At 38.7% G+C, this 23,141-nt stretch overlaps 2 protein-coding genes across 2 annotated transcripts; one reads left to right on the top strand and one right to left on the bottom strand.

Annotated features, from left to right (window-relative positions):
* On the top strand, positions 1–4,522 carry LOC130568153 (LIM/homeobox protein Lhx8). The gene is made up of 8 exons (XM_057356849.1): positions 1–168; positions 314–454; positions 641–762; positions 851–1,071; positions 1,371–1,456; positions 1,555–1,650; positions 1,908–2,097; positions 2,266–4,522. Exons 1-8 carry the CDS (start codon positions 1–3, stop codon positions 2,340–2,342), a joined length of 1,101 nt encoding a protein of 366 aa, XP_057212832.1. The 3' UTR covers positions 2,343–4,522.
* Positions 4,523–4,786: 264 nt separating this feature from the next.
* On the bottom strand, positions 4,787–22,987 carry slc44a5b (solute carrier family 44 member 5b). Its single transcript, XM_057356848.1, has 23 exons — positions 22,061–22,987; positions 21,763–21,811; positions 17,594–17,667; positions 15,746–15,830; positions 15,282–15,366; positions 15,054–15,182; positions 14,088–14,148; positions 13,397–13,520; positions 12,600–12,632; positions 10,769–10,852; positions 10,467–10,579; positions 9,979–10,110; positions 9,768–9,867; positions 8,922–9,014; positions 8,608–8,695; positions 8,154–8,416; positions 7,943–8,037; positions 7,687–7,790; positions 6,670–6,743; positions 6,369–6,439; positions 6,167–6,255; positions 5,961–6,045; positions 4,787–5,686 (listed from the first exon to the last, which is right to left on the bottom strand). The coding sequence occupies exons 1-19, from the start codon at positions 22,098–22,100 to the stop codon at positions 6,717–6,719; spliced, it is 1,779 nt and encodes a 592-aa protein (XP_057212831.1). The 5' UTR covers positions 22,101–22,987; the 3' UTR covers positions 4,787–5,686; positions 5,961–6,045; positions 6,167–6,255; positions 6,369–6,439; positions 6,670–6,716.
* Positions 22,988–23,141: the final 154 nt, after the last annotated feature.

The following is a 23,141-nucleotide window of genomic DNA, read 5'->3' as shown; positions in this document are numbered from 1 at the left end:
ATGGTGAAGACAAGAGTGGATGATGTTTGTGGGATGGAGCGCGCACATTTAAAGGCTGCGTTTCGGCGTGAGACCTCACAGATCCGTTGCGCGTTCACAGCCATGTCTAAAAATCACAGTGAGGACTTTACCCGCAAGGGAAGCGAAGTTGCACGGGATATTTATATGGTAAATATTTCTGTACTGCAACTCAATAGCCCACGATGTTTAGAAGAGTTTGAGAGAGCGTGCATTTCAAAAGCACACTGATAAAAAGTGTGGTAAAACCTGTTATATGATTAAATGTTCAATCAAACATCACTTTTTTCCACAGAGATCATCAGAAGTTAGGACTGATCGACCTGATCCGAATTCTCCATCTGCTTTACCTCAAACCATGACATCTGACGCTCTCCAATGCAAAGCAGTTTGCGCAAGGTGCAAAGGAGACATCTTAGACAGATTTCTTCTCAAGGTGAGAACTGCCTTTTCCATTGGAAGAATTATACATCACATTACCTAGGTGTATAGATTTGTTAATACATTTACAAATTAAATTGGCCATTTAAAAAATGTATTGCATGTTCTGTCATATAATAATCAAGCCAAACATGTAATGTTTTTAGCAGCATCTAACCTAAACATCGTTGGTTCAATATAGGTAAATGAACTGTGCTGGCATGCGCAATGCCTATCATGCACCGTGTGCCAAACGACCTTGGGCGCACACGCGAGCTGCTACATCAGAGGAAAAGAAGTCTTCTGCAAACTAGATTACTTCAGGTACTTCTGATAACAAGAGAAACAAATGAAAGTAAAAATGCATCAATATGTGTGTTTATACACCGATCCAAACCGTGTTGATTGACAGGAGATATCGGACGTTGTGCTCGTGTTGTTGGGAGACCGTTCGCTCCACAGACTGGGTTCGCAGGGCAAAGGGAAACGTTTACCACCTGGCGTGTTTCTCCTGCTTCACGTGCAAGAGGCAGCTGTCCACGGGCGATGAGTTTGCTTTGATGGGTCAAAAAGTGTTGTGTAGAGTGCATTACAACAGCGTGCTGGACAAACTTAAAGGGGCCGTTGCAAAAGGTGAGAAGTTCTGAGTGCGTAAAGCGCACATGGACGTTAACGCATTGATTTATATACAGCATTTGCATTGTTAAAAAGTAAAATCTAACAGTTGTAATATCCACAGTTAAACATTTCATTTTATTTTTAGTTGGTGTATTGCAAATTGACAATTTTTTAAGGAAAAACCCTATTCAGGGGTGAACAAATCCGATTCTGGTGCTGTTCCGTAACCGTTAGTTGTGGACATGCTGCTGCATTTTCTGTAATGAGCCGATTTCATTACACCATGTAATCTGTATTTAAACTTATTTTTCCAGGGAAAACTTTCTGCCCTGAAGAATACGAGGTAAACCAAAAGCCACCTAAAAGAGCGCGCACCAGTTTCACCACAGATCAGCTACAGGTAAATAACTAATCTTGATGTAATGCGTTTTTAAGAATTTATAGCTACATGAGCTTTAAAATGTGACTCAAAATAATACATATTTTTTTGCCTTGCAGATCATGCAGACCCAGTTTGCCCAGGACAATAATCCAGACGCACAGACGCTTCAGAAGCTGGCTGAACTAACTGGACTCAGTCGCCGCGTTATTCAGGTTAGGCATAGTTTTTATATAGGCCTAGTATGAATTTAGCTTTATACATACCATGCATTACAGGGGTCATGAACGTGTTTCACATTTTTTGTGCAAAAATGTAATATGTCATGTTACAGTGATTTTTGTAATATCTTGATTCATTTTCTGTGCTGGAGTCATGATCCTAAGGTCATTCAACAAAAACTGTCTTTTTTATAATTGGGCTTTAATAATGCATTTTTCACTATACAGTATACTGTATCTCTCTTGGTCAGGTCTGGTTTCAGAACTGTCGGGCCCGCCATAAGAAGCACATCCCTCCACAACATTCAGCACCTCCAAACAGCGGTCTGTCTGCTCCGCAGCCGGGCCACATCTCCCAGCCCACCCTTAACACCCTGAATTACACAATTCATAGGGTCCCAAGCACACCTCTATTTACAGCACTACACTCCTGCATTGATGGTAAGCAAATCCATCAAACAATTAACAGAAACATAGATACTATTTTAGTGCATATCCAAAACTGGCCATGAAATGTCAGTAAAAAGTGCACTAGGAATTATGCATTTTAAATAATATTGATGATAATTTTTGCCTTTCTTAATGTGCCTTTGTGTCTTCTGTTTCCAGTGCACACACCATCATCACTGCTCTATCAGCCCTTACTGTCCCACCAATCAACACATCTACCAATCAGCAGTAGCTAAACCTTCAATCACTCGCTCTCTCTTGCTTTCTCGCTCCTATTTTCATTCTCTCAAGACAGGATTTTTTATTATTCTAAAATGCAATTGTAAATTGCTTGCCAGCAATCATAGCCACATCTGTGACGCTATAACTGAAAACATTTTGTTTGTCGTGGTACCTACAACATAAGGATTGTTATCAATACAGCACAAGCAGAATTTCAGTGTCAGGGTTGCGTAAAACTACATAAATTGTTGCACTCAATTCAATGCAAGAATGTTATCAACAGAATGTCTGGTCAAATTTTTTTTATTAATAATGTATGTTTAAAGACAACTGTTTATTTATTATTTTGTGTTCCAATTCCATGTGGCCTAAATAAATATAAACTATTGTTGTATCACAAACTCTTTATTTATGAAACTTATTGTCACATGCACTCAGATTATATCATAGAACGTTATGCACTGCAAAATGTCTTAATTTAACAAGATAACCAAATATGTTTAGCACACAGTAAATTACAAAGATTAAAGTGTTTCAAAATGGTTTGACAAAAGGAAGTTTGTTTGACACCTTTAGAGACCTAACTTAAACTTGGCCAACTCAAGATATAGTTTGGCTGAATAACATTTCCAGCCCATGTTTTTACAATAATACATTGAAACGTTGTTTAAAAACAACACGAAACTGGTTAAGAATGCATTTTCATTCAAGTATTTAAAATATTCCTTTCAAACTATAAAAAAGAAAATTAAAATAATGCATTTTTCCCCTATTTGCATAAAAGTAATTCAAACATTATACAGTAAAATTGCTCGCAAATGACTTCATTTAATCTACATGTGTCTATGAGCAAAAATGATTCTAAATCACTACCGAGAGTAAGTAACACTAAATAATTAAACAATTCAATGCAGAAGTCTTTTGTTGGTTTAAGCGGCTCAAGTGTGAGCAGCAGTCACAATGAAGGCAGACTCTGAGGGGTTGTAACCTCAATGGTCAAGAACACTCAATCTGACGAGAAACTCCGAGCTAGAAGGATGATTAACAAACAAAAAATAATAGTAAGGGAATAAATACAATGATACTCTCTGCACAGCAGAAAAGAGCTCATATCAACATGTGGTTATATTTAAGAGTTGTGAGGCACTTCATCCGAACTGCAATTATAACCCACAACTTAAAACAAGTTAGGAATAATTCATGTAGTGAATAGCGAATTAGCGCGTCACCTGTAATTTTCTCAATATGAGAGAAGTGGAAGATTCACCCTACAGGGGTGTGAACGCAAGCGATATTCATATATAGAGCAGAAAATTGTTACATGACTCCCTCTCTCTAAATGGCGGTTAGGAAGTAAAAAGGAGTAAATTATCTTCATCAAATGGATAATTAAAAGCATCTAAAAGTCATGCAACATACTCGCGATATGACACCGACATTTATACAACACTGTATAGTTGTAAGAAAGGCTTATCATTTGTAAACCGAATCGGCAGACCTTTTTCTTTTAGGTTTTCTGCACTCATTTTTAGGAAAAAAATCTGCGGAATATATTTAAACATGGTAAAGTGTGTTAAAGATCCAGTGTGTAATATTTAGGAGGATCTATTGACAGAAATGCAATGCAATATAATAACTAGGTCTTCAGAGGTGTATAAAGACCTTACATGATTAAGCGTAATGTTTTTATACCTTAGAATGAGCTATTTCTATCAACATACACCGCGGGTCCCCTTACATGGAATTCGGGTGGAGTGAACCGTTAGTTGCAACTCACAACCTCACTGCTAGATGCCGCTAAAATCTCCACGTTGCTCCTTTTAATTGTAGCAGACTGTATGACACTCTTATTTGGTAGCAGAAGACACAAACAAACATTTACTCAAATAATTTAACAAGAACATATACATTTGTGAATGATGGATGTGGAAATCCATGGAGCTGTGTGTGTGTGGGCCTGCTTATGTGTGACCGGACACCATAACCAAAACCCTCATATTTGTACATTTGGCCATAAAATACTGCTTGGGCTTAAGTTACCAGCCTTTAAAGTCAATGCCTTTTTCGCTCTCTCTTTCCACCTCCCTGTTTCTCCTCTGGCCTCCTGTGGTTCTTCTTGTTGAGGATGGCCCGCAAGCTGCTGCCCATGTAATAGGGACGTGACGCTGAGCCGTCGTTCTTCTCCAGATCACTCACTGAGGACAGGAGCACAAGCAACGTTAATGCCGACCAATCATTGTTGTGAGTTTTGCACCAGAAGAGAAGCCTGGGAATTTGTTCATAAAGAAAACTACACAGAAAGTTACCATGAATGTAAAACTGTAATATACGTATAATGTAATATGTAATATACATATAAAATGTACATATATGTTATATTTCTAATTTGCTTTGCATACAGAATGTAATAAACCATACTGACATATAACCTATAATACAACATATTGCATATTCAAAAAAACAAACCATTTATAGTATTTAATTCAGCTTTATTCTAATGGGAAAAAACACATTTTCAGTTTTACAAAACTGTGCCCATTAAAAAACATTTAACTCCTACTAAACCCGACAGAGCAGACAGCAGCAGGCTGCCACACACATTACAAAAATACAAAAAATGGCTTTTAAGTTCCTCATGAATTGAACTTTAAAAGGTTTTAATTGATTGCAAAGAACCAAAGAAGAGTACCCAACTTCTTTGTAAATCTAGGCACAGGTACTAAATACTGCCCTTAAAACATCTTAAAATGTACAGAATCTATCAAAACTGTTACAATAGAATATACAATGTAACTTATTCTGATAACCTAAATACAGCGACATAATATTAAATGCATGTGGAGTAAAAACCAATGATGCCAATAAACCCAGTTTTGTATACAAAATAGGATGAAGCAGATCATAAGAGAGTAAAAATCATCATAAAACCCTTTGCATTATGGTCATTATTGGTTATAACAGCCTCAGCGACCCTTAATTCTGTTCTTAGCTCTTGAAAGACAAGCAATAGGTAAGGCAATGATAGACGTAACTCCAGCAGAAAGAAACAGAAGAGAAGTATGGAAAAAGTACAGCAAGTATAGGCGAGAGCTAGCCAGTGTCGGCAGACAGTTCAAGGGAGAGGAGATCACTTCTATAAATGCTATTGGCTCCTGATTCTGTCTCCCATAAGGCTTTGCTCTGCTGCAGGACAGATGCCGTGCGCTACAGTACTACAGTATGCTTCCCCCTAAGATCTAGTTTCAGGACACTGCATACTTTTTTCCTGCACTGTCCTCTTTTTTAAGGATCTTGTGCAGTCCTGGAGGCATGTAAAACGGTTTGGAAGGACTGCCATCGTTCCTTTCGAGATCTTCACCTGGAGGACGTCCCGTCAAATCAGACTGATGAAAGAATGATAGATGAAGGAGGAAAGACAGCAAGGGAGTAAAGAGAAAGATGAAGAGAGATTTGAATGATAACCAGAGAGAAAACAGATATTTAAAAGGAGGACAAGAAAAGAAAGACCAGCAAGTATTTTTACAGTCGAAAGGCTGTATATTAAACATATAACTGGCATTTACAATTTATAATGATCAAACACATAACCAGTATGAGAATATTGCATACTGTATGTAGAAAAGTGTACTTACAGAAGCAGAGGAACAATGTATCCACACACATTGCATAAACGTTGAAGAATCCATGTGCAATCATATAGGATCCAAATATCACAGTCTGTGGACATACAATGAGATAAAGATAATTATACACTTAAAAAATAGGGGGGTAATCTGAAAATTTATTACTAAATTAATACAATCTAAACTACAAAGCAAACAGTAATTCTTTCACTCACCAGCAGAGGGACCCAATAGTAATTTAATGACGGCACCTCTTCCTGGATTACTGGTATTCTGCGGGTGAAGAAAAAGAAGGCAAGGACACCTGCGAAAACATATTTACAACAATGTTACAACATTATTTGCAAACAATATGCGCCAGTCTGCAATACTGCAAATATGGCAATTTAAATAACATCGACCAAACAGGTGACTTACCTATACTCCCTGAGATCATCAGTTTGCCCAAGAACAACAGAAAATCTGTCACCTTGTCCAGAACAGCAACTCTAGAGAAAACCATACAAAACAAAAACATCCGGTAAATAGTGATATGACATTATAACCACAACATGAACAAATCTATTATAGCAACACTAACACACAAAAACATCCTGGAAATGTTACAGTGACTAAAAATAGAATTTCCTTTGTATGTGACAGACAGTCTAAACTGCTTTGTACTTTCACAATGACTGAAGCATTATAAATATTTCATCTGTGCCGAGTCTAACCGCACCTCATGATGTTCCTCATTAACAGAAAGAAAGCATTGCGCGCTGACGTTCAGAAATTCTTCCCATAAATCGCCATCTGAGGATGTGAATCAAGAAACAAACAACCAATGTCAAAACACTTATGGTGTGCCTTTTCAAACATTTAAAAAGTGATAGTTCACCCAAAAATAACATTTCTGTCATCATTTATTCATCCTCATGTTGTTCAAAACCTGTACATGACTTGATTTCTGTAGAAAACAAAAGATGATATTTTGTGAAATGTCATAGTGGTTTTGTGTTCATACAATGGAAGTCAATGTGGGCCATTGTTTGGTTACCAATATTCTCTAAAATATATTTTGAGTTCTCAAAAAGAAAGTGCGTCATACAAGTTTGGAATGACATGAGGGTGAGTAAATGATTCATTTCATTGTGGGGTGAATTATCCCTTCAACCCTATTTAAAGGGATACTTTACTACCAAATCAAATTTTTCCCATATTTTACTCACCCTCAAGGCATCCTAACTGAATATGTTTTTCTTCTTGAAGAATAATGCAGTCGGAGTTATAACACCACGTATCATTTAGTGGTAGAATGGAAGTGAATGGGTGTTGACTTTTTGAAGCTCCAAAAAGTGCATCCATCGATCAAATAACTGCTCGACACGGCTCCGTGGTCTTAACAAAGGTCTTCTGAAGCGAATCGATGCGTTTGTTAAAGAGAAATATCCATATTGACAGCGCTATTAACGTTGATGTCTAGCTTCCGTCATCTCTCGAATGCGCGTGAACCAGAGGCTTGTTTTCTTTTTTGAGCTTCAAAAAGTCAACACCCATTCACTCCCATTCTACCACTTTGAAGTAAAATGATACGTGGTGTTATAACTCCGACTACATTATTCTTCAAGAAAAAAATCATATTCAGTTATGAGGATGCCTTGAGGGTGAGTAAAACTTGGGGAAATTTTTATTTGGTAGTAAAGTATCCCTTTAACAAACGGCATCAGTATTGTTATGTAATTTGCTTGTGCCTCACCATAATGTAAGCGTTCCTGTTCATGAACTTGATGAAGTGCTCAAGGCACCAGAAACAGCATTTGAGGCAGCACAGAAAGAAGTGTGCAAACGCGTTGTGAGCACCTGCAACAAGTTGTTTAAACATGACAACAAACCGAATGAAATATGCATTGTACTTATGACAGGGGATCAGTCAATGAACCAGCCAATGCTTAGAGATCTCCAAACAGCCATATATTCACAGTCAGACACTACATACTAATGTAGATTTATACCTTTCAGTTTGTGGTCGAGATACTCCAGAATGATCCGGATGAACTGCACGACGGACAGGATCAAAGCTCCAAATGCAATGGAGCCAGTGTGATACCTGGAACAGTCAATATTTTGATTTGAGGAGAGTCAGTAATTAATTTCAGCTCTAGAGGTCTCAAACCATGTGTTACACATTAGGAATTCACAGTCTACCCACTGAAGGCAACGTACCTTAAAGCTCTGCCAAAGGATGAAGCCAGGGGGCAGGGTGGGATGTCTGCTGGCTTCCTCAGGGCCCAGTAGTAAGAGGCAAAGGCCCCGGCCAGGGTGCACTGGCCCAGGGCGATAGTGAAATTGACCAGCCAGAGGAAGATAAATAAATTACAGAGCTGAAATGCAAAAATGTATCGATGGTACCAACTCTCCCCGCCGTAAAATGCAAATGTACACTGGGAGCCCGGACACAGCTTGGTCACGTTTGATTGTCCGAAAGTCTGAAACATTGTAGAGACACACAGTCAGATTCAATGTGAATTAACTTGGTGCTGTAAAGACTTCAATTGTACAAGACTTTACAGTACCAAGATGATTCACATTTCACAATTCTTTAGTTGCAACTAAAAGCAGTTTATTTCTGTATCTTAGAGAAATCCAGATACTAAGTTCCAGTAGTGGTAATGTTTACCTTTGGGTCACATGTGAGGTTGGTATACTTGCAGTCGGGTAGTGTTGACATTACTTTGTACACCGCATCTCCAGATGATGCCAGAAACCTGAATTAAGCTTTGGTTAAGGACACAACATCTGTAGCCACAATGGTCCAACTATTTAAAGATACAGCATGTGATTTCTGAGCCGCTAGCAGCAAGTCAGCGCATTAAAAACCTTGGAGAGGAAAGAATACTTGGGAAAACAAAAAGCAAATTATTTAAAAAAATACAAAAACACACAGAAGCTTAAACCCAGTCCAATATGCAAGTTACATTGATATTTGGATACACAGCTGTAACAGCCCAGTATGCTATACAGAGAGCCAACAGCTGGAAGGTGATGATGGGATAAAACAGTGTTGACATAATGCAACCAATTGCCCTGCAGCAAAGAAAGACAGAAAAGAAACATTTGACTGTTTTGTTATTGGCATTCTTCTGTTCTTTGCATTCTCATGCACTGCTATTTTAAAAAGACAGATAGAAAGATACACAGAAAGAAAGAAAGCAATCAAGAAAGAAAGAGAGAAAGAAAGAAAGAAAGAGAGAAAGAAAGAAAGAGAAAAAGAAAGAAAGAAAGAAAGAAAGAAGAAAAAAAAGAAAGAAAAAAAGAAAAAAAAGAAAGAAAAAAAAGAAAAAAGAAGAAAGAAAGAAAGAAAGAAAGAGGAGCGAGCGAGCGAGCACATGAATGAACGAACAAACGAGCGAGCAAAAGAAACAAAAAACAAAAGAAAGAACGAACGAGCAAATGAACGAAAGAGCAAAAGAAAGAATGAGTGAGCGAATGAATAAACGAATGAATGAGCAAAAAGAAAAAAATGGCGAACGAATGAACGAACGAGCGAAAGAAACAAAAGAAAGGGAAAGGGAATGAATGAAAAAAACGAAAGTCAAAAAGAAAGAATGAGGGACCGAGCGAACGAACAAGCATAAGAAACAAACAAAAGAAAGAAAGAACGAGGGAGCGAGCGAACGATTGATTGAAGGAACAAACGAATGAATGAGCAAGGGAAAGAAAGAAAGTAAGAACGAAACAAGAAACAAAGGAAAGTAAGACAGAAAGAATGTGAGACCGAGCGATAGAACGATCGAGCGAGCGAATGAACGAGTGAGCGAAAGAAAGAAAGAAACTTACTTGCTCCCCTCCTTCAGAAGTGCGATTGCAATACGAACTCTGTTGCGCAGAAATATCAGCACTAAGATGATGATGCCCTCAATAACAGCCAATGAGATCACTGTGGAGAAATAGCAATCTGTCAGCCATTTCCATCAAGCCGAACTGTTCATAACATTCACCACCTGACAGCACAGCGGCACTGTTCATATTATGAGAAATAAAACCTCACAGAATATCAGCCATGTTTGACTCAGCTGTAGGTAAACCCTAAAGTCAGTCTGAAATCCAATGTCTGAGATGGTGACATCAGAGTCTGGCTTTCCCTTCAGGGATCTGTATTCCCAGTAACAATGCCATATTCCTGTGACAGACAGTAAGAAAACACGAAACAATGCTCTAGCTAATATCTCATACTTTAATGAGTACAATAACAATACAAGATTGTTTAACAGTTTCAACTGAACTGTTCATTTTTACATTGTTAAAATGCTTAATATGCAGGGACGACTGAGCTACAGTGAAACTATAGTAACAAAGAACATTTATGACACCAATACGAAGTTACTACAGTACATATGAGTGATAATCATGGCATATTCAGGCTGTTTAAGAGAGATGTTAAGATTGCTATATAAGATATTTTGCTACATAAAAAATGTCAAAAAAGCAGTTTATAGATCAAATTAAATTTTGAGCTTTGTTCTGTATGTCACCAACCATATCCGACTGCAGCGATGACCCCAAAGATGACAAACCAGAAAAGAACGCCAGCCGTGAACCTCAGCAGCAAAATAAACAGGAGACTGACCAGCATGCTTATCACCAGACCACTGAAAACATCCAGAATTAAATATATTAATGTTTAGTTCATATATTAATATATACACTATGTATATAAAATGAAGCAATACAGGTTTTTGTGTTTGTAACACAATGTTCCACTAACTGAGCAACAAAGAGTTTAAATGTCGAACACTAAAGATAACAAATTGTGTCCATTTTGTAAGAATTACACCTACATTAGGATCCAAAACCACGAGCTGGCATAATCCTCAAAGATCTTGGTGCCCACCTCCTTGGCATCCAGCAGGCTGGTTATCCCGCTGTGAAAAAGCGATCAAACAGTCAAAAATGTTACATAAAGATACACTACTGACCATACAGAGCAGTTTATGAGGAGTTTTTTCAACTACAGTGGCTGAACTCAATATCTCTCATAAACGTGCCATACACAGTCAAATCCTTTAAAGGTCCAGTGTGTAATTTTTTGGAGGATCTATTGACAGAAATGCAATATAATATACATAATTAAGTGTTCAGAGGTACAGTATATAAAGACCTTACATAATGAGGCATTATGTTTTTATTACCTTAGAATGAGCTATTTCTATCTACATACACCGCGGGTCCCCTTACATGGAATTCTCCATGTTGTTTCTACAGTATCCCTAAATGGACAAATTGCTCTACAGAGCGCGTTTCGTAAATATGTTATCTCCTTCAGCAAAGAAGCAAAAACGCGATGCCATCTTTGTCCTGTGAGAGCCGCCGTAGTGCTTCGAAAGGGAGGGTTGGAGTGAGCCGTTGGTTGCAATTTGCAACCTCACCGCTAGATGCCGCTAAATTTCATACACTGGACCTTTAAAACTAAAGCACTAACACTCACTACAGCTGGTTATTAGGGATCTATAGCGAGTCAGGTGGATGTTCACACAGATGTAAGTACATCTACTTTGATCTGTTATCCTCCATTAATTAAAAACCATGATGCGTTTTTCATGCACACTAGAGAATCAGGGCTATAGATCTTAGCATTAGTTAAAGATGAATGCTTTTTGCTATTATACTTAGTGATGTTAACGTAGAAATGACACGTCTAATAACATCACATGTAATTTTCAAAGCTCTTGGGTAGCTCAAAATCATGTGCTCATAACAAAACCTGATAAAATGTCTGAAACCATTAGGTTCTTTTCTCCCTCTCGTTGAAAAAAAACAATCAATCTGGTTAAATAACTTATAGGAATTTTCAAGTGAACTAGTTCTTCATAAATCATTTACTCACCCTCGTGTCATTCTAAACCTGTATAAAGAAGATATTACGAAGAACGTTGATAACCGAATGATAAGACATTTTTCAAAATATCTTCTTCTGTGTGCCACAGATGAAAGAGCCCTATACAGGTTTAAGCAACATGAGGGTGAATAACTCGTGACAGAATTTTTATTTGGGGGTAAACTATCCTTTAAAGTCTTAAAAACCTTCTTAAAGAGATACTTCACCCAAAAATGTTTTTGAATTATCAAAAATTCTGCCATCATTTACTCGCCCTCACGATTGTTCCAAACCTGTAGCCTATACATTTCTTTGTTCTGCTGAACACACAGGAAGATATCTGGAAGATTGTCAAATCCCCGATTGTCAAATCCCCCCCCCCCCATTCACTCCAATAGTATTTATTTTCCCTACTTTGGCGGTAAATGGTGGGTGAGATATGACATTCTTCCAAATTTCTTCCTGTGTGTTCAGCAAAACAAAGAAATGTATACAGGTTTGGAACAGTCTGAGGGTGAGTAAATGATGACAGAATTTTCATTTTTGGGTGAACTATCCCTTTAAAGGAGGTAAAGGACTCCCTTTATTCGCCCTTATACTTATTTAAGCACAGTAATGTCTGAAAGGAAGTCGGATTTCGTCATTGACTTTGATGTGGTACAGAAGCTTGTGTTTACACAGATGTTTTGGTTCTGACACACTTTTCAGCATGCGCAGAATGTGCTGCGAGGGAGGTTAGTTTTCGATAAGCGATAAACAAGGTTAAGTTTCAAGACTGAAAGAAACAGGAAGACCTTTTTGTTCCTTGCTGCATGGCTGTAACCTTGCTACAAAAAAGAAGCATTGAGCGCGTTACAAAAACACACAGGAAGCCAAGACCTTGACTTTTTGCAATCAGGTGAAGAGTTACTTTCAGAAGGACAACAGCATTGTGTGTGTTTTTTGTAATGGAAAAATAACTGGACCTAAATCCAAAAGTTGTCGGTTATTGCCATTCGTGGTTTTATACTCGTAGGTGTCCGTTTTTAGTGTGGCCTCTCACCCCAAGCATTAAAATCAGTTCTATTATAGGAGCAGCAAACCCATGCAAACATGCGTAGCTTGACTTATCCACACGCCTTAAAAGGCCAGACACTCTCTGACCTTTGTAAGACCAAATGTCATACCCAGATAAAACTGTCCCCTCTTGCCTAAATGGAAAGACAGTATATTAAAAAACAAAGGTTGGAAATAGTTTCTTAACTATTGTATCTAACTAACCAACTGCAGACATTTGAATATAAGCAGCAATATTATATTAAATATAGATTCACGTTCAAATCTTACTTCATTCACAATGCATCATAAGGAAACTCAACAGAAGAACATTTGATTAAAAATAACCATCATAATTATGCCTACTAATGAAAAACGGGGTAATTTTATACTGTAAAATATTTAATGGATGAATTCTGTCGTTGACCAATCAGAATTAAGAATGCAAGAACGCAATACAGAATGCAAGACAGATTTGTTTTGATTTAACTACATGCAGCACTGGACAGAAGAATCGTGACGTGCTACTAGGTAAGAAACAAAACATAGGACTTACTTCGCCGCATCTCTTAGATCAGCAACGCTTCTTGTTTTTCCATTTCCATCTTTGAAACTTGTTTTGTTGGCAACAGTTAATGTCCCGTTTCTAGTGATGAAATCAGGAAAGCACCTCTGGAGAACTAACAGAACACGAAAAATGCTTTTACTTGAGAACCGGACAGCAAAAAATGAAGCAAAAGTAAAATAAAATCAAGCGTCGACATTCACTTTACAAAGTTTCTGGGGTCATGTTTTGTGTATCTCTGCTCTTGTCTCCTTCAAGGTCTAAATTCCTCAGAGGTGATAAGCTGCAGCTATCTCAGAGTTTTATTCATACTGCGCAACATTTAATGTCCTTTCAGAAAAGTTAAGGACACATTGACTTTTTCAGCGTTGACAGGGTAGGTATTTGTGGCATGTTCACTCTCTCTTCTAATGCTGGGTTCACACCAAAACGCGAATTAAGTGCTTTGCGCAAGTAAATTACATACATAGTCAATGCAAAGATGCGTATAGACGTGAAAACGAATCGGGCGTCAATCTTGTCTTCCGCGAAGGTTGAAAATATTTGTCAGATCGCATCACTCACGCGATAATAACTAACTTTTCCCACGAGTAATAACGCGTTTGGTGTGAACCCAGCATAAGCCTTATTTGAGATATGACGAACAAAGCTTATGATGATTTAAGTTGGTCAATAAACTTACATGGTCTGCTTGGCACGATCATGGAGGGACAGTCTTCATCCCTGAGCACCTGAGCAACAGGCTGTCAAACAAGACAAGGACAAAATATTTAATAACAAACCCCCCATACAGCATCTGGTATAATCTACACAGCGAGTACAGTATATCAGTCAGGCCTGGCTCAAAGAGCATTACCCTATGTGCTTCTAAATGTGACATTTAGTGTGTGTGGATGTGTGAAAATCAAGTGACTCAGCAGATTCAGACCACTGACGATACATTTGTGCATTGACACATGATTTAATGAATAAATGTAGGCGCGTGCTAGCGTCATAAATGTGCATACACATGTGATCTGCTAGCTTGCTAACAGCCATCATCACAAGTGTAAAGGCTTATTCACACCTAGAACGCTAACTATTACGATTCATAGAGCAAGCCCTTTAAATATGAAAATCAATATTTTGTCATGTCATTCATCAGCTTTACAATTTGTAAATCTTAATTACAGTCATCGCTTTGGTGTGAATGTGTCTTAAAGGGATAGTTGCACCAAAAATGAAAATTCTGTCATCATTTATTCACCCTCTTGTCATTTCAAACCGGTATCATTTTGTTCCTTCTACAAAGCACAAAAAATATTTTGAAGAATGTTGGTAACCGTACAATCGCTTGCATTGGTTTTGTGACGTATAATAGAAGTGAATGGGTACGCCCGTCGTTCGGTTACCAACATTCTTCAAAATATGTTATTTTGTGTTCTGCAGAAAAAAAGAAAGTCTAACAGGTTTAAACACCTCAAAGAGGTGATTAATTGAGGACAAAAGTTACAAAGAACTGATTTCCATAGACACAAACATTTCCAAGAAAGAATATTTAATCTTTGAAGGTGAAGTGTGATTTCATTGCCACTAGCTGTACCAAAACCCTCCCTACACATCCAAAATCTTTTTCGTCCAACCAATCCTTATCACGATTACCTCATACCTTATCAGGATTATTAAAGCCTGGCTTGCAAAATTGCTTGTAATATTCCCAGTAGCTCTTATTGCGTCTATAGCTGTATTGCATGTCTATGTATGTAGCGAATCTGTCCGGGCACTTGGACACACACAACTGAGAAAAGAAACAGAGAAAAAAATCCATTATCCACAAAAACAAAATCACACAGGGCAGAAACGCAGAGCTTTTCAGCTTGGATGGGGTTTGGGGTACCTGAGTTGTAGGGCACTGGAGGTTAATGAGGACTGCAGGGTTGGCACATTGTAAAATATTGAAGTAGAATAATATGGCTTTATTTCTGTGGGGAGAAAAAGATCAAGATGATGCTACAAACTATCACGGCAAATTACACAATGACCTCAGTGTGTTGACAAATTTTTATAGTAAATGTTTACAGCACAATCTTTCTACAATTCTACATAATTGATATTTTCATTGTATTTAAATTAGTGGTGTCAAATCGATTAATCGTGATTCCAAAATAAATATTTGTGTTTATTTAATATGTGTCCGTGTCTGTGTTATGTATATTTATATGTATAAATGCACACACATACTTAGGACTATATAACAAATGTTAACGTAAATATATATATATATACAGTATATCTAAAATCGCAATTGATTGATATGACAGCAGTAATTAAAATATAATGATTTATCGCTCTCATGCTTACGCATTAGAAGTGCCCTGCTGTCCGCAGAACTGTCCATAGCTATCTGTTGGGTAGACAACTTTCCGGGGGTCCCCGTGCATCCAGGCTTAAAGACATAAACCAAAAAAGTCATGTTACCTCAAAACCAAAACTAAACTTCTCTTTAATTAGACCTGTGGTTCCCAACCTGGGGTCCGCGACCCCCTTAGGGGGGTGCCAGAGTTCACATGAGGGGCGCAGGAGCTGCCATGCTTTGAGGTTAAATAAAACTGCATAAATGTTCCACTAATCATTTTAAATAAAAATATTTTTGTATGTTTTAAAAAAACAATGTGCTTACAATGCCAAGATAATGCAGTCAAAAATAGCCATATCTTGTATAAAATAATTATTTCAATTTTTCCAGCTCCATCGGCAGACATTCACACGGGGCTTCGCGGTAGCCGGAAGCACTGTCATTGGCTGTTCTCGCTATGAGACACACATGAGAAACGTCCTCTGTCAGGCATCAACGTTCGTGTTAACATAAAAATCAAAAGGAAAAATAGCAGAGAAACGTAAATGCGGTGATTCTTCGTCAGAAATAAAGGAAAATGTTTAGACGCTATGACAAAACCTACGTAAATTTAGGTTTCATTGAAGGACAAGACAAGTCTCGGCCAGAATGTGTGTTCTGTGGTGAGAAATTGGTAAACGACAGCATGAAACCAAGCAAAATGAAAAGACACCTTGTAAAAATAAGCAGTAATTGACAGTAGCCTACATCTCTTTATGCAAGTACAGCAATGTTAATGTTTAACAGTTCTTTCATAACGTTCAGTATACTCTGTATGTTCATACAATAACCTGAAAATAGACTGAAACAACCTGAAAAATAACCTGAAAATTTATTTGAGTATTAAAGTAAAAATGTCATTAAAATCTTTTATATTACTCATACTTAAGCATTTCATTTAATTTATTCAATTATTTCATTTAATTTATTTACATTTACTATCTATATATGTGTGTTTGAGTAGCAATTACTGTATGTGTGTATACACACACACATATATGAGGGTTGGGGGGGCTCCGATTGTCATATATGTACGTGGGGGGGCCCCCCAAGGAACAAAGGTTGAGAACCACTGATTTAGACCATATGAGGTTCTCTGTATAAGTAACTGATTATCTGTGACTTGGGTGAACTGTGAACAAACTGCAGCTCTATGGAGAATGATTCTGCTCAATGATCAAACCGCTCTTAAGTTAAGTGATGGAATGATATACCCAATCTGATTTAATGCAATCCGACAAAATCTTGTTTTAAAGTGGAAACAGAAATAGCATTTAAGACGGTTGTTAATACCATGTGAAAAGGGGACAAAGGCAATTACATTAGCATATCCTACTCCAAAATAGACCAACGATACGTCACAGCGAGTCGAACCAGATTAGCGCAAGAAAAAGGACTGTAACAAACAGCGAGAGCCTTACACTACACAGACCCACTGCTGATCAGAGAACAGTCACCAGTCAAATACATCCTACGCATTTCTAACAACCACAGACGGTGTGTTACCAGAATAGACAGATCCTACAGTCCGGCAAGCTGTGAGTCTCCCAGAAACAGCTCTAGTGAATGAGTCTCTGACTGTCTTTACCACAGGCTTCACATTTAAAACCATAAATTATGTAACCAATCAAATGTCAGGGTGAATGAATGAGCTCCTCTTGCTTTTTTCAAGAAGTTCAATGAAGATAGTGACTGTGCATTATGGCGACTGTCGTCCACCCACTGTTTCCATTCGGACGTTTAATAGAGCTGGATTCATGAGATGGATTACGCAAGCCTTGGTGCCAAAGAGCACGTTAATGAGTGCCACTCACCCACTGTTCCCAGAGCAATGTAGCCGAGGATGACGATGACGAAGATCACGCAGCAGAGGACGTCTGTGCAGCCCCTGCAGTGAAAATGTGAGAAGATGAGAGTGCTGAATGAATAATCACAGTACATTTACATTCGTAATGTCATGGTGTTGGAATGAGTTAATCGTGTATTTTTCTGATTTGAGAAAATAAAATAATTCTCAAAGCTCCTGAATTAGATTGCTGTGATCGTAACCGTGCCTTCTCTGTTCATGAGCATGTTAAGAATTGTGGTAATTTAGTATTTTACCAAACATTCGGTAATTAATCATGTCTTCAAAATGCTGAAATAGCATTTGAAGAAGTTAAGAGCTCTAGGTATGTGTTTTTACAATATCTAATCATAGGTTCACTTCATTAAATATGCTAACATAGTTACTTTTTTTACATTTCTAAAGTTACATGAGCACTATTCTGTAGTTTTTATGAGTTTCCTATTATTCTAAAATGTGGAAATATAAATGAAAAAAACAGTAATGAGTAAAAATGAGAAACCCTTGGCCAGTAGTATATAGGCGGTTTCGTTGGATGCATTTTCCAGTCTGTGTTTGATTATAATATAACAATTTGTTTTAGATTTAATTTATATTCATGTTAATTTGTGTTATTTTTTTTTATATATTAATTGTATTAAATTACATTAAAACTACTCAACAGTTATTGATTCTTTGCGGATGTCTTGCATAAGTCTACCAGAAGTTAAAAGTATGTATGAATTTTAGCGGCATCTAGCAATAAGTTTGCGAATTGCAACCAATGGCTTACTCCATCCCTCCCTTTCGAAGCACTATGGCAACTGACACAGGGCTAAGAAGTCATCATGTTTTCGCTTCTTTGCCGAAGGAGATAACGTAATCACGAAACACGCACTGTCCGTTTAGGGCTACTGTGGAAACAACATGGCGAATTCCATGCAAGGGGACCCGCTGTGTATGTAAACTGGTCGCATTTAAAGAAACCTTATGGTAGTAGCAGGGTATCACAGTCTAAATTCAAAATATTGTTGAGACAAGTTTAGCCAAGTAACGGTTTCTTTTGCTTATTATCAGATATAATCTACAGGCACTCTACTGTTTGCGGTTAAAGCGGCCGTGCAACGGTGTTTCATGCATTCTGACTTCTTTACAATGTTAAACGTGCTGTCTTCTCATGCTTAACATGGTCAACTTGTCAAAAAACGAGTTGGCCGTATTATGTAGTATTTCTGTGCTCGATACACTCCCCCAGCGATCGTACAGGTTTCTGAAAGTTTTTTTCGAACATATAAAACTGTTTCGTAACAATTTTTCTTAGTCCCTTATTGGACAATTCTCCTGGAAAAGCACGCGGCACACCCATGCAGCAGCAAGGAGAGCAGGAGAAGGAGCATGCGCAGACGTCACTTTCACTTGTGTGCAGGAGATAGCGCATACGTTCGCGAAGTTTGTTTGTTTGTTCACTGCATTTGGGTGATGAATGTTATATAAACGGTGGATATAATGCTGGATTTGGAGATCGTTTGAAACTGATATATGGAGCCGTACCAGCGCTAAAAGATGCCGGACATGAACCGCATGCGGTGAGTGAAACTGATGTCTATGTTTTGTTGGCAATGGATGCGCACGTGCTTTAGTTCAGCCTACCCCTCCCCCCCGCACGCGCCGTATGCTTTCGTAAATAATCGTACAGCTGTATCTTTCTTTTATAAATGTGATCAAACTAAATACTCTTCGAAGATACGAAGTATGCAATTCTACTCTATAGGTACTCAAGATTAATAAAAGATTGGCAGACACCGCGTGTGTTAGGGCCGCTTTAAGGGCAGTCCAAGATGCACACATGCGCAGTAACGTTTGTTTATGTTGTCAGTCACTTAGAAACCGTCTACAGTATTATGTTAATAAGGGTACAGTAGAATTATATGGACCCCGTCCCCATCACAACCATTGCAGACTCTTCAACAAGGTAACTCTGAGTAACTTCTTAATAAAGTATATTTCTCTATCTGCACCTGTGCTGTTTCTCTCCATCTTTCAGCCTCCTCTCTTTCCATCTCTCTTTGCTGTCAGATTCCAGCTTTCTGCCAGCATGAGCTGCCGATCTCTTCCTTCACGATTCTCTTTCACATCACCTTTAGTCACGCACCATTGCACCGAAACTTGTCAAAGGGAGATGCATTCACAGAGATGGATTCTCAAGGCCTCTGGCTTTCACAACAGTAATATGTTTCTTCACCCTGAGGGACACGGCTGAGCTGATAATGGAGGCAGGTGTTTTGAGGAGCACGCTTTCAGGACACTCTTATATATTATACTGATTTTATTATAATGTTACCGCCCCTTAATCTACACAGTTCCACCCACCGCGCTCCGCCATTGTTGTTTTCACAAGCGACAGCGGTGTACGTGATGCCATGGCTAAATGTCGTGGACAATATGCAATGTAGTCGCTGCACAGAGTCCAAACCTAGGAAGAGACAGGGGTGGATTTATTTTATTTTTAGTGGAAATCCATCAGAAACCATAAGTAAAAACCTGCTTGTTTGCGCAAATCACTTCAAACCGGAGTGCTTTTTCAACCTGGGACAGTACAAGCAGGATTAGCTTCAAAGTTGTTCCTCAAGAGGTATCGAGACCGACTGAACGAGACAAAACGGCCGATGTAAGTAATATTTATCAACAGTCTGAATTGACGTAAATGTACCGTATATATAGGAGGATAACGTTAGCATATGATAGCGAAGGGAGCTAAGTCAGTCACTGGCTAAATAGAACATTCAAAGCCAGTGTTAAACTTACTGTATATAAGTGCAGATGGACACTTGGAGTTTAGCTGTATGAATGTTATTACATTATGTGCGTTAATATGTTTAGCTGCGGCAAGCTGTTTGCGAACACTGGGATTAGTTTCTTTTTAAACGTCTCAAACAGCAAACTAGCTCTCACGTTGTGTGTGTAACGTTATAACTTATCAATGACAAGCGCTAAAATCCATGTAATTCCGCTGAGATCTGCAGTGGATTCTGTGGATTTTAGGTAAGCATACACGCACAACGTAAGTGCATAGGATGCGCTGTTTGCTGTGACTGATTTTTTTGTCTCCGGACGAATGATTTGAGACGTTTAAGACAAAACTAACCGCAGAGGAATTCAGGAAATATCATTTAGCTGAACCATTGCCACTACACGTGTGTTGTGCTGACACGCCGGACAGAAGGGGGGTGGGGTTCGCTGTAACTCATTATCATTTAAAGAGACACGCACCAAAAGGGTTGCTGTGAGCATAGCTGTTTTTGACGAGGCAAGAATGGTTTTGTTTACACAGCCATCGAGTGTTTTTAAGCAAAATATGTTCCAGACATTTCATGAAGACCCTAATAAATCATACCAACTTGTTAAAAGTGCTCGTCTGAGGAGACCTTTAAGACTAACATACTTGTCTTATTACATGAAAGGAAAAAAATATTTTATTCCTCTGCAAAATGAATGTCTGATCTTGTACTGTGAAGACACTCTTAATTAAAATGTACAACCCAACACTCTGTCCCAGTTTAAGTCATGCTGCTTCATAAGCCAAGACGCTAAGTACAAAGAATAAACATCATACAACTAGGTCATCTGTGGCAAGGCTTGAATTGTACATGATCACAGCAAACACAGCACAGTTCAGCAAACAAAGACGCCCCAACAACTGGTCAACTATCCGTAGTGCTAACGCAACCAACAACTAAACAACAAAAACACATTGAAACCCATGGCATTTTGTCCATTAATAGCACCACATAATTATCTGACAGTCTACTAAATCTTATAAATTGTCAATGTTACAGCAAATTAATCAGAGACGTGTTATTGATTATTGATTTCTCTGCTCTGTGCGTGCGGGCTGTGCTGTCTGATATCCCTGTCGATCTAACCCCTGATGGATTGGAGCGAGAAACAGGGCAACGGAGTAGCAGGTCCATAAATGAAGTCAATATTTTTATTGTTGACATACACATGCAAATTAGGACAAAAGGATAGGCGTCAGTGTTTTGACCTAGCTGAAGCTTAGCACATGTTATGATGTGTGTGTGTATGTGTGTTTTAGGTTAAAATATCAGTTTTGTTTGCCATTTTAAGCTCTATTAAAAAGAACAGGTGACACTGTACCTATTGTGAACGGGTCCTCTGAATGCGGGGTCAAACTTGTGTGGCTCCCCTGCAAGACAAAAACAAAGAGACACAATTGTTAAGAGACAAACAAGACGCTAAATTAAAACCAAATCTAAACAATGCAAAACAATATTCGTTTCATCACCACCATGTTAAAGTCTGTACGGCGCAACGATAGGTTGAGTTCAGTGCCGTAACAAAGCACAGGCAAACAAAGACACTTATCAGAGAACGTACCTGCTGCCACGGTTTAAAATGCATCTGACTTCTCTCAGTATTTGCTATAAGTTCCTACCTAATTCAGCCTTGTAGTATCCTCCTTTTGGTCCGGTCATGTTTCGCTATTCTCTGAATGAAGACAGTGTGTGTGCTTATATAATGTTGCATTCATGTGTCACTTCCTATGAAAACTGTTGTGGTGTCGCTCTTCTCGCTTTCCTCGGATCGGTTAATCATTACACACAAAGCCGTGTTTGCGAGAGGAGGTGGAGGGGAAATCAGGCTGGTGGGCATCTGCGTCACCCTCCCATCTGCTTCTTATCTCGCTCGCGGCTTTTTATCTCTTCACTTGCCTCATCTCCTCATTCTTGCTTTCTCGTCGGGTTCCGTCCACCCCCTTTTCTCCCTCCCTCGTCTCGTTTCTGTCTCGCAAAGAAAGCAGCGCTGGCGTCTCGCAGCTCAGACGGGCAGCTTCCACAGACACGCCAAACACAAGGAGACGACAGCATGCCGACCACCTGCTCAAAGCCTCGTGCCTGCGCGCACACGCAGACTGAAAGTGGTGCTTGTGCATCTCTGACATGTGAAATGGCACAGGAACTGCTAAACATCTGTTCCCACGGGGATCTACAGCCTGATGTTTTAGTAACATGCTCATGAGGTACATTCCTGACAGAGGCATGCTTTGACAGCACAAAAACAAGACGCATGATATCTTTGCCAGTACAATGATCAGACTGGACTGTCAGATGTGATGTATGCCCAGGTGGCTTGCATTTCTTGTCTGTTTTGAAGGATCTGGCTGCAATTCTTTGTTACACTAAAAGATGATGTAAGAGCTCATTAGTGTTCGAGATGCTGATGATGTCATCTGTACCAGTGTTTCCCCTACCATTACCTTCGGGGGGCGCTCGCCCCTCCAAAGGCACCTCCCGCAAAAATTGCATTTTTAAACGCTCCCAGGGTGGTGAAAATACGCATGCCATGCCCCTGACAAGCAAAAGTCCAGTTACCAACGGATGACAGGTTTTCACCCAGCTTATCCTTCGCTCCATCTGGACCGCAAGACACAATAAACCATTAAAAAAATCAGACTATTTTTGTGGTTTAAATTGAGCAGCGCATGTACATAACTGAGATGTACACATCACGCGCAC

The sequence above is a fragment of the Triplophysa rosa genome, linkage group LG17, assembly GCF_024868665.1.
Source record: "Triplophysa rosa linkage group LG17, Trosa_1v2, whole genome shotgun sequence".
NCBI lineage: Eukaryota > Metazoa > Chordata > Actinopteri > Cypriniformes > Nemacheilidae > Triplophysa > Triplophysa rosa.
This window is presented reverse-complemented; position numbering and strand designations above follow the sequence as displayed.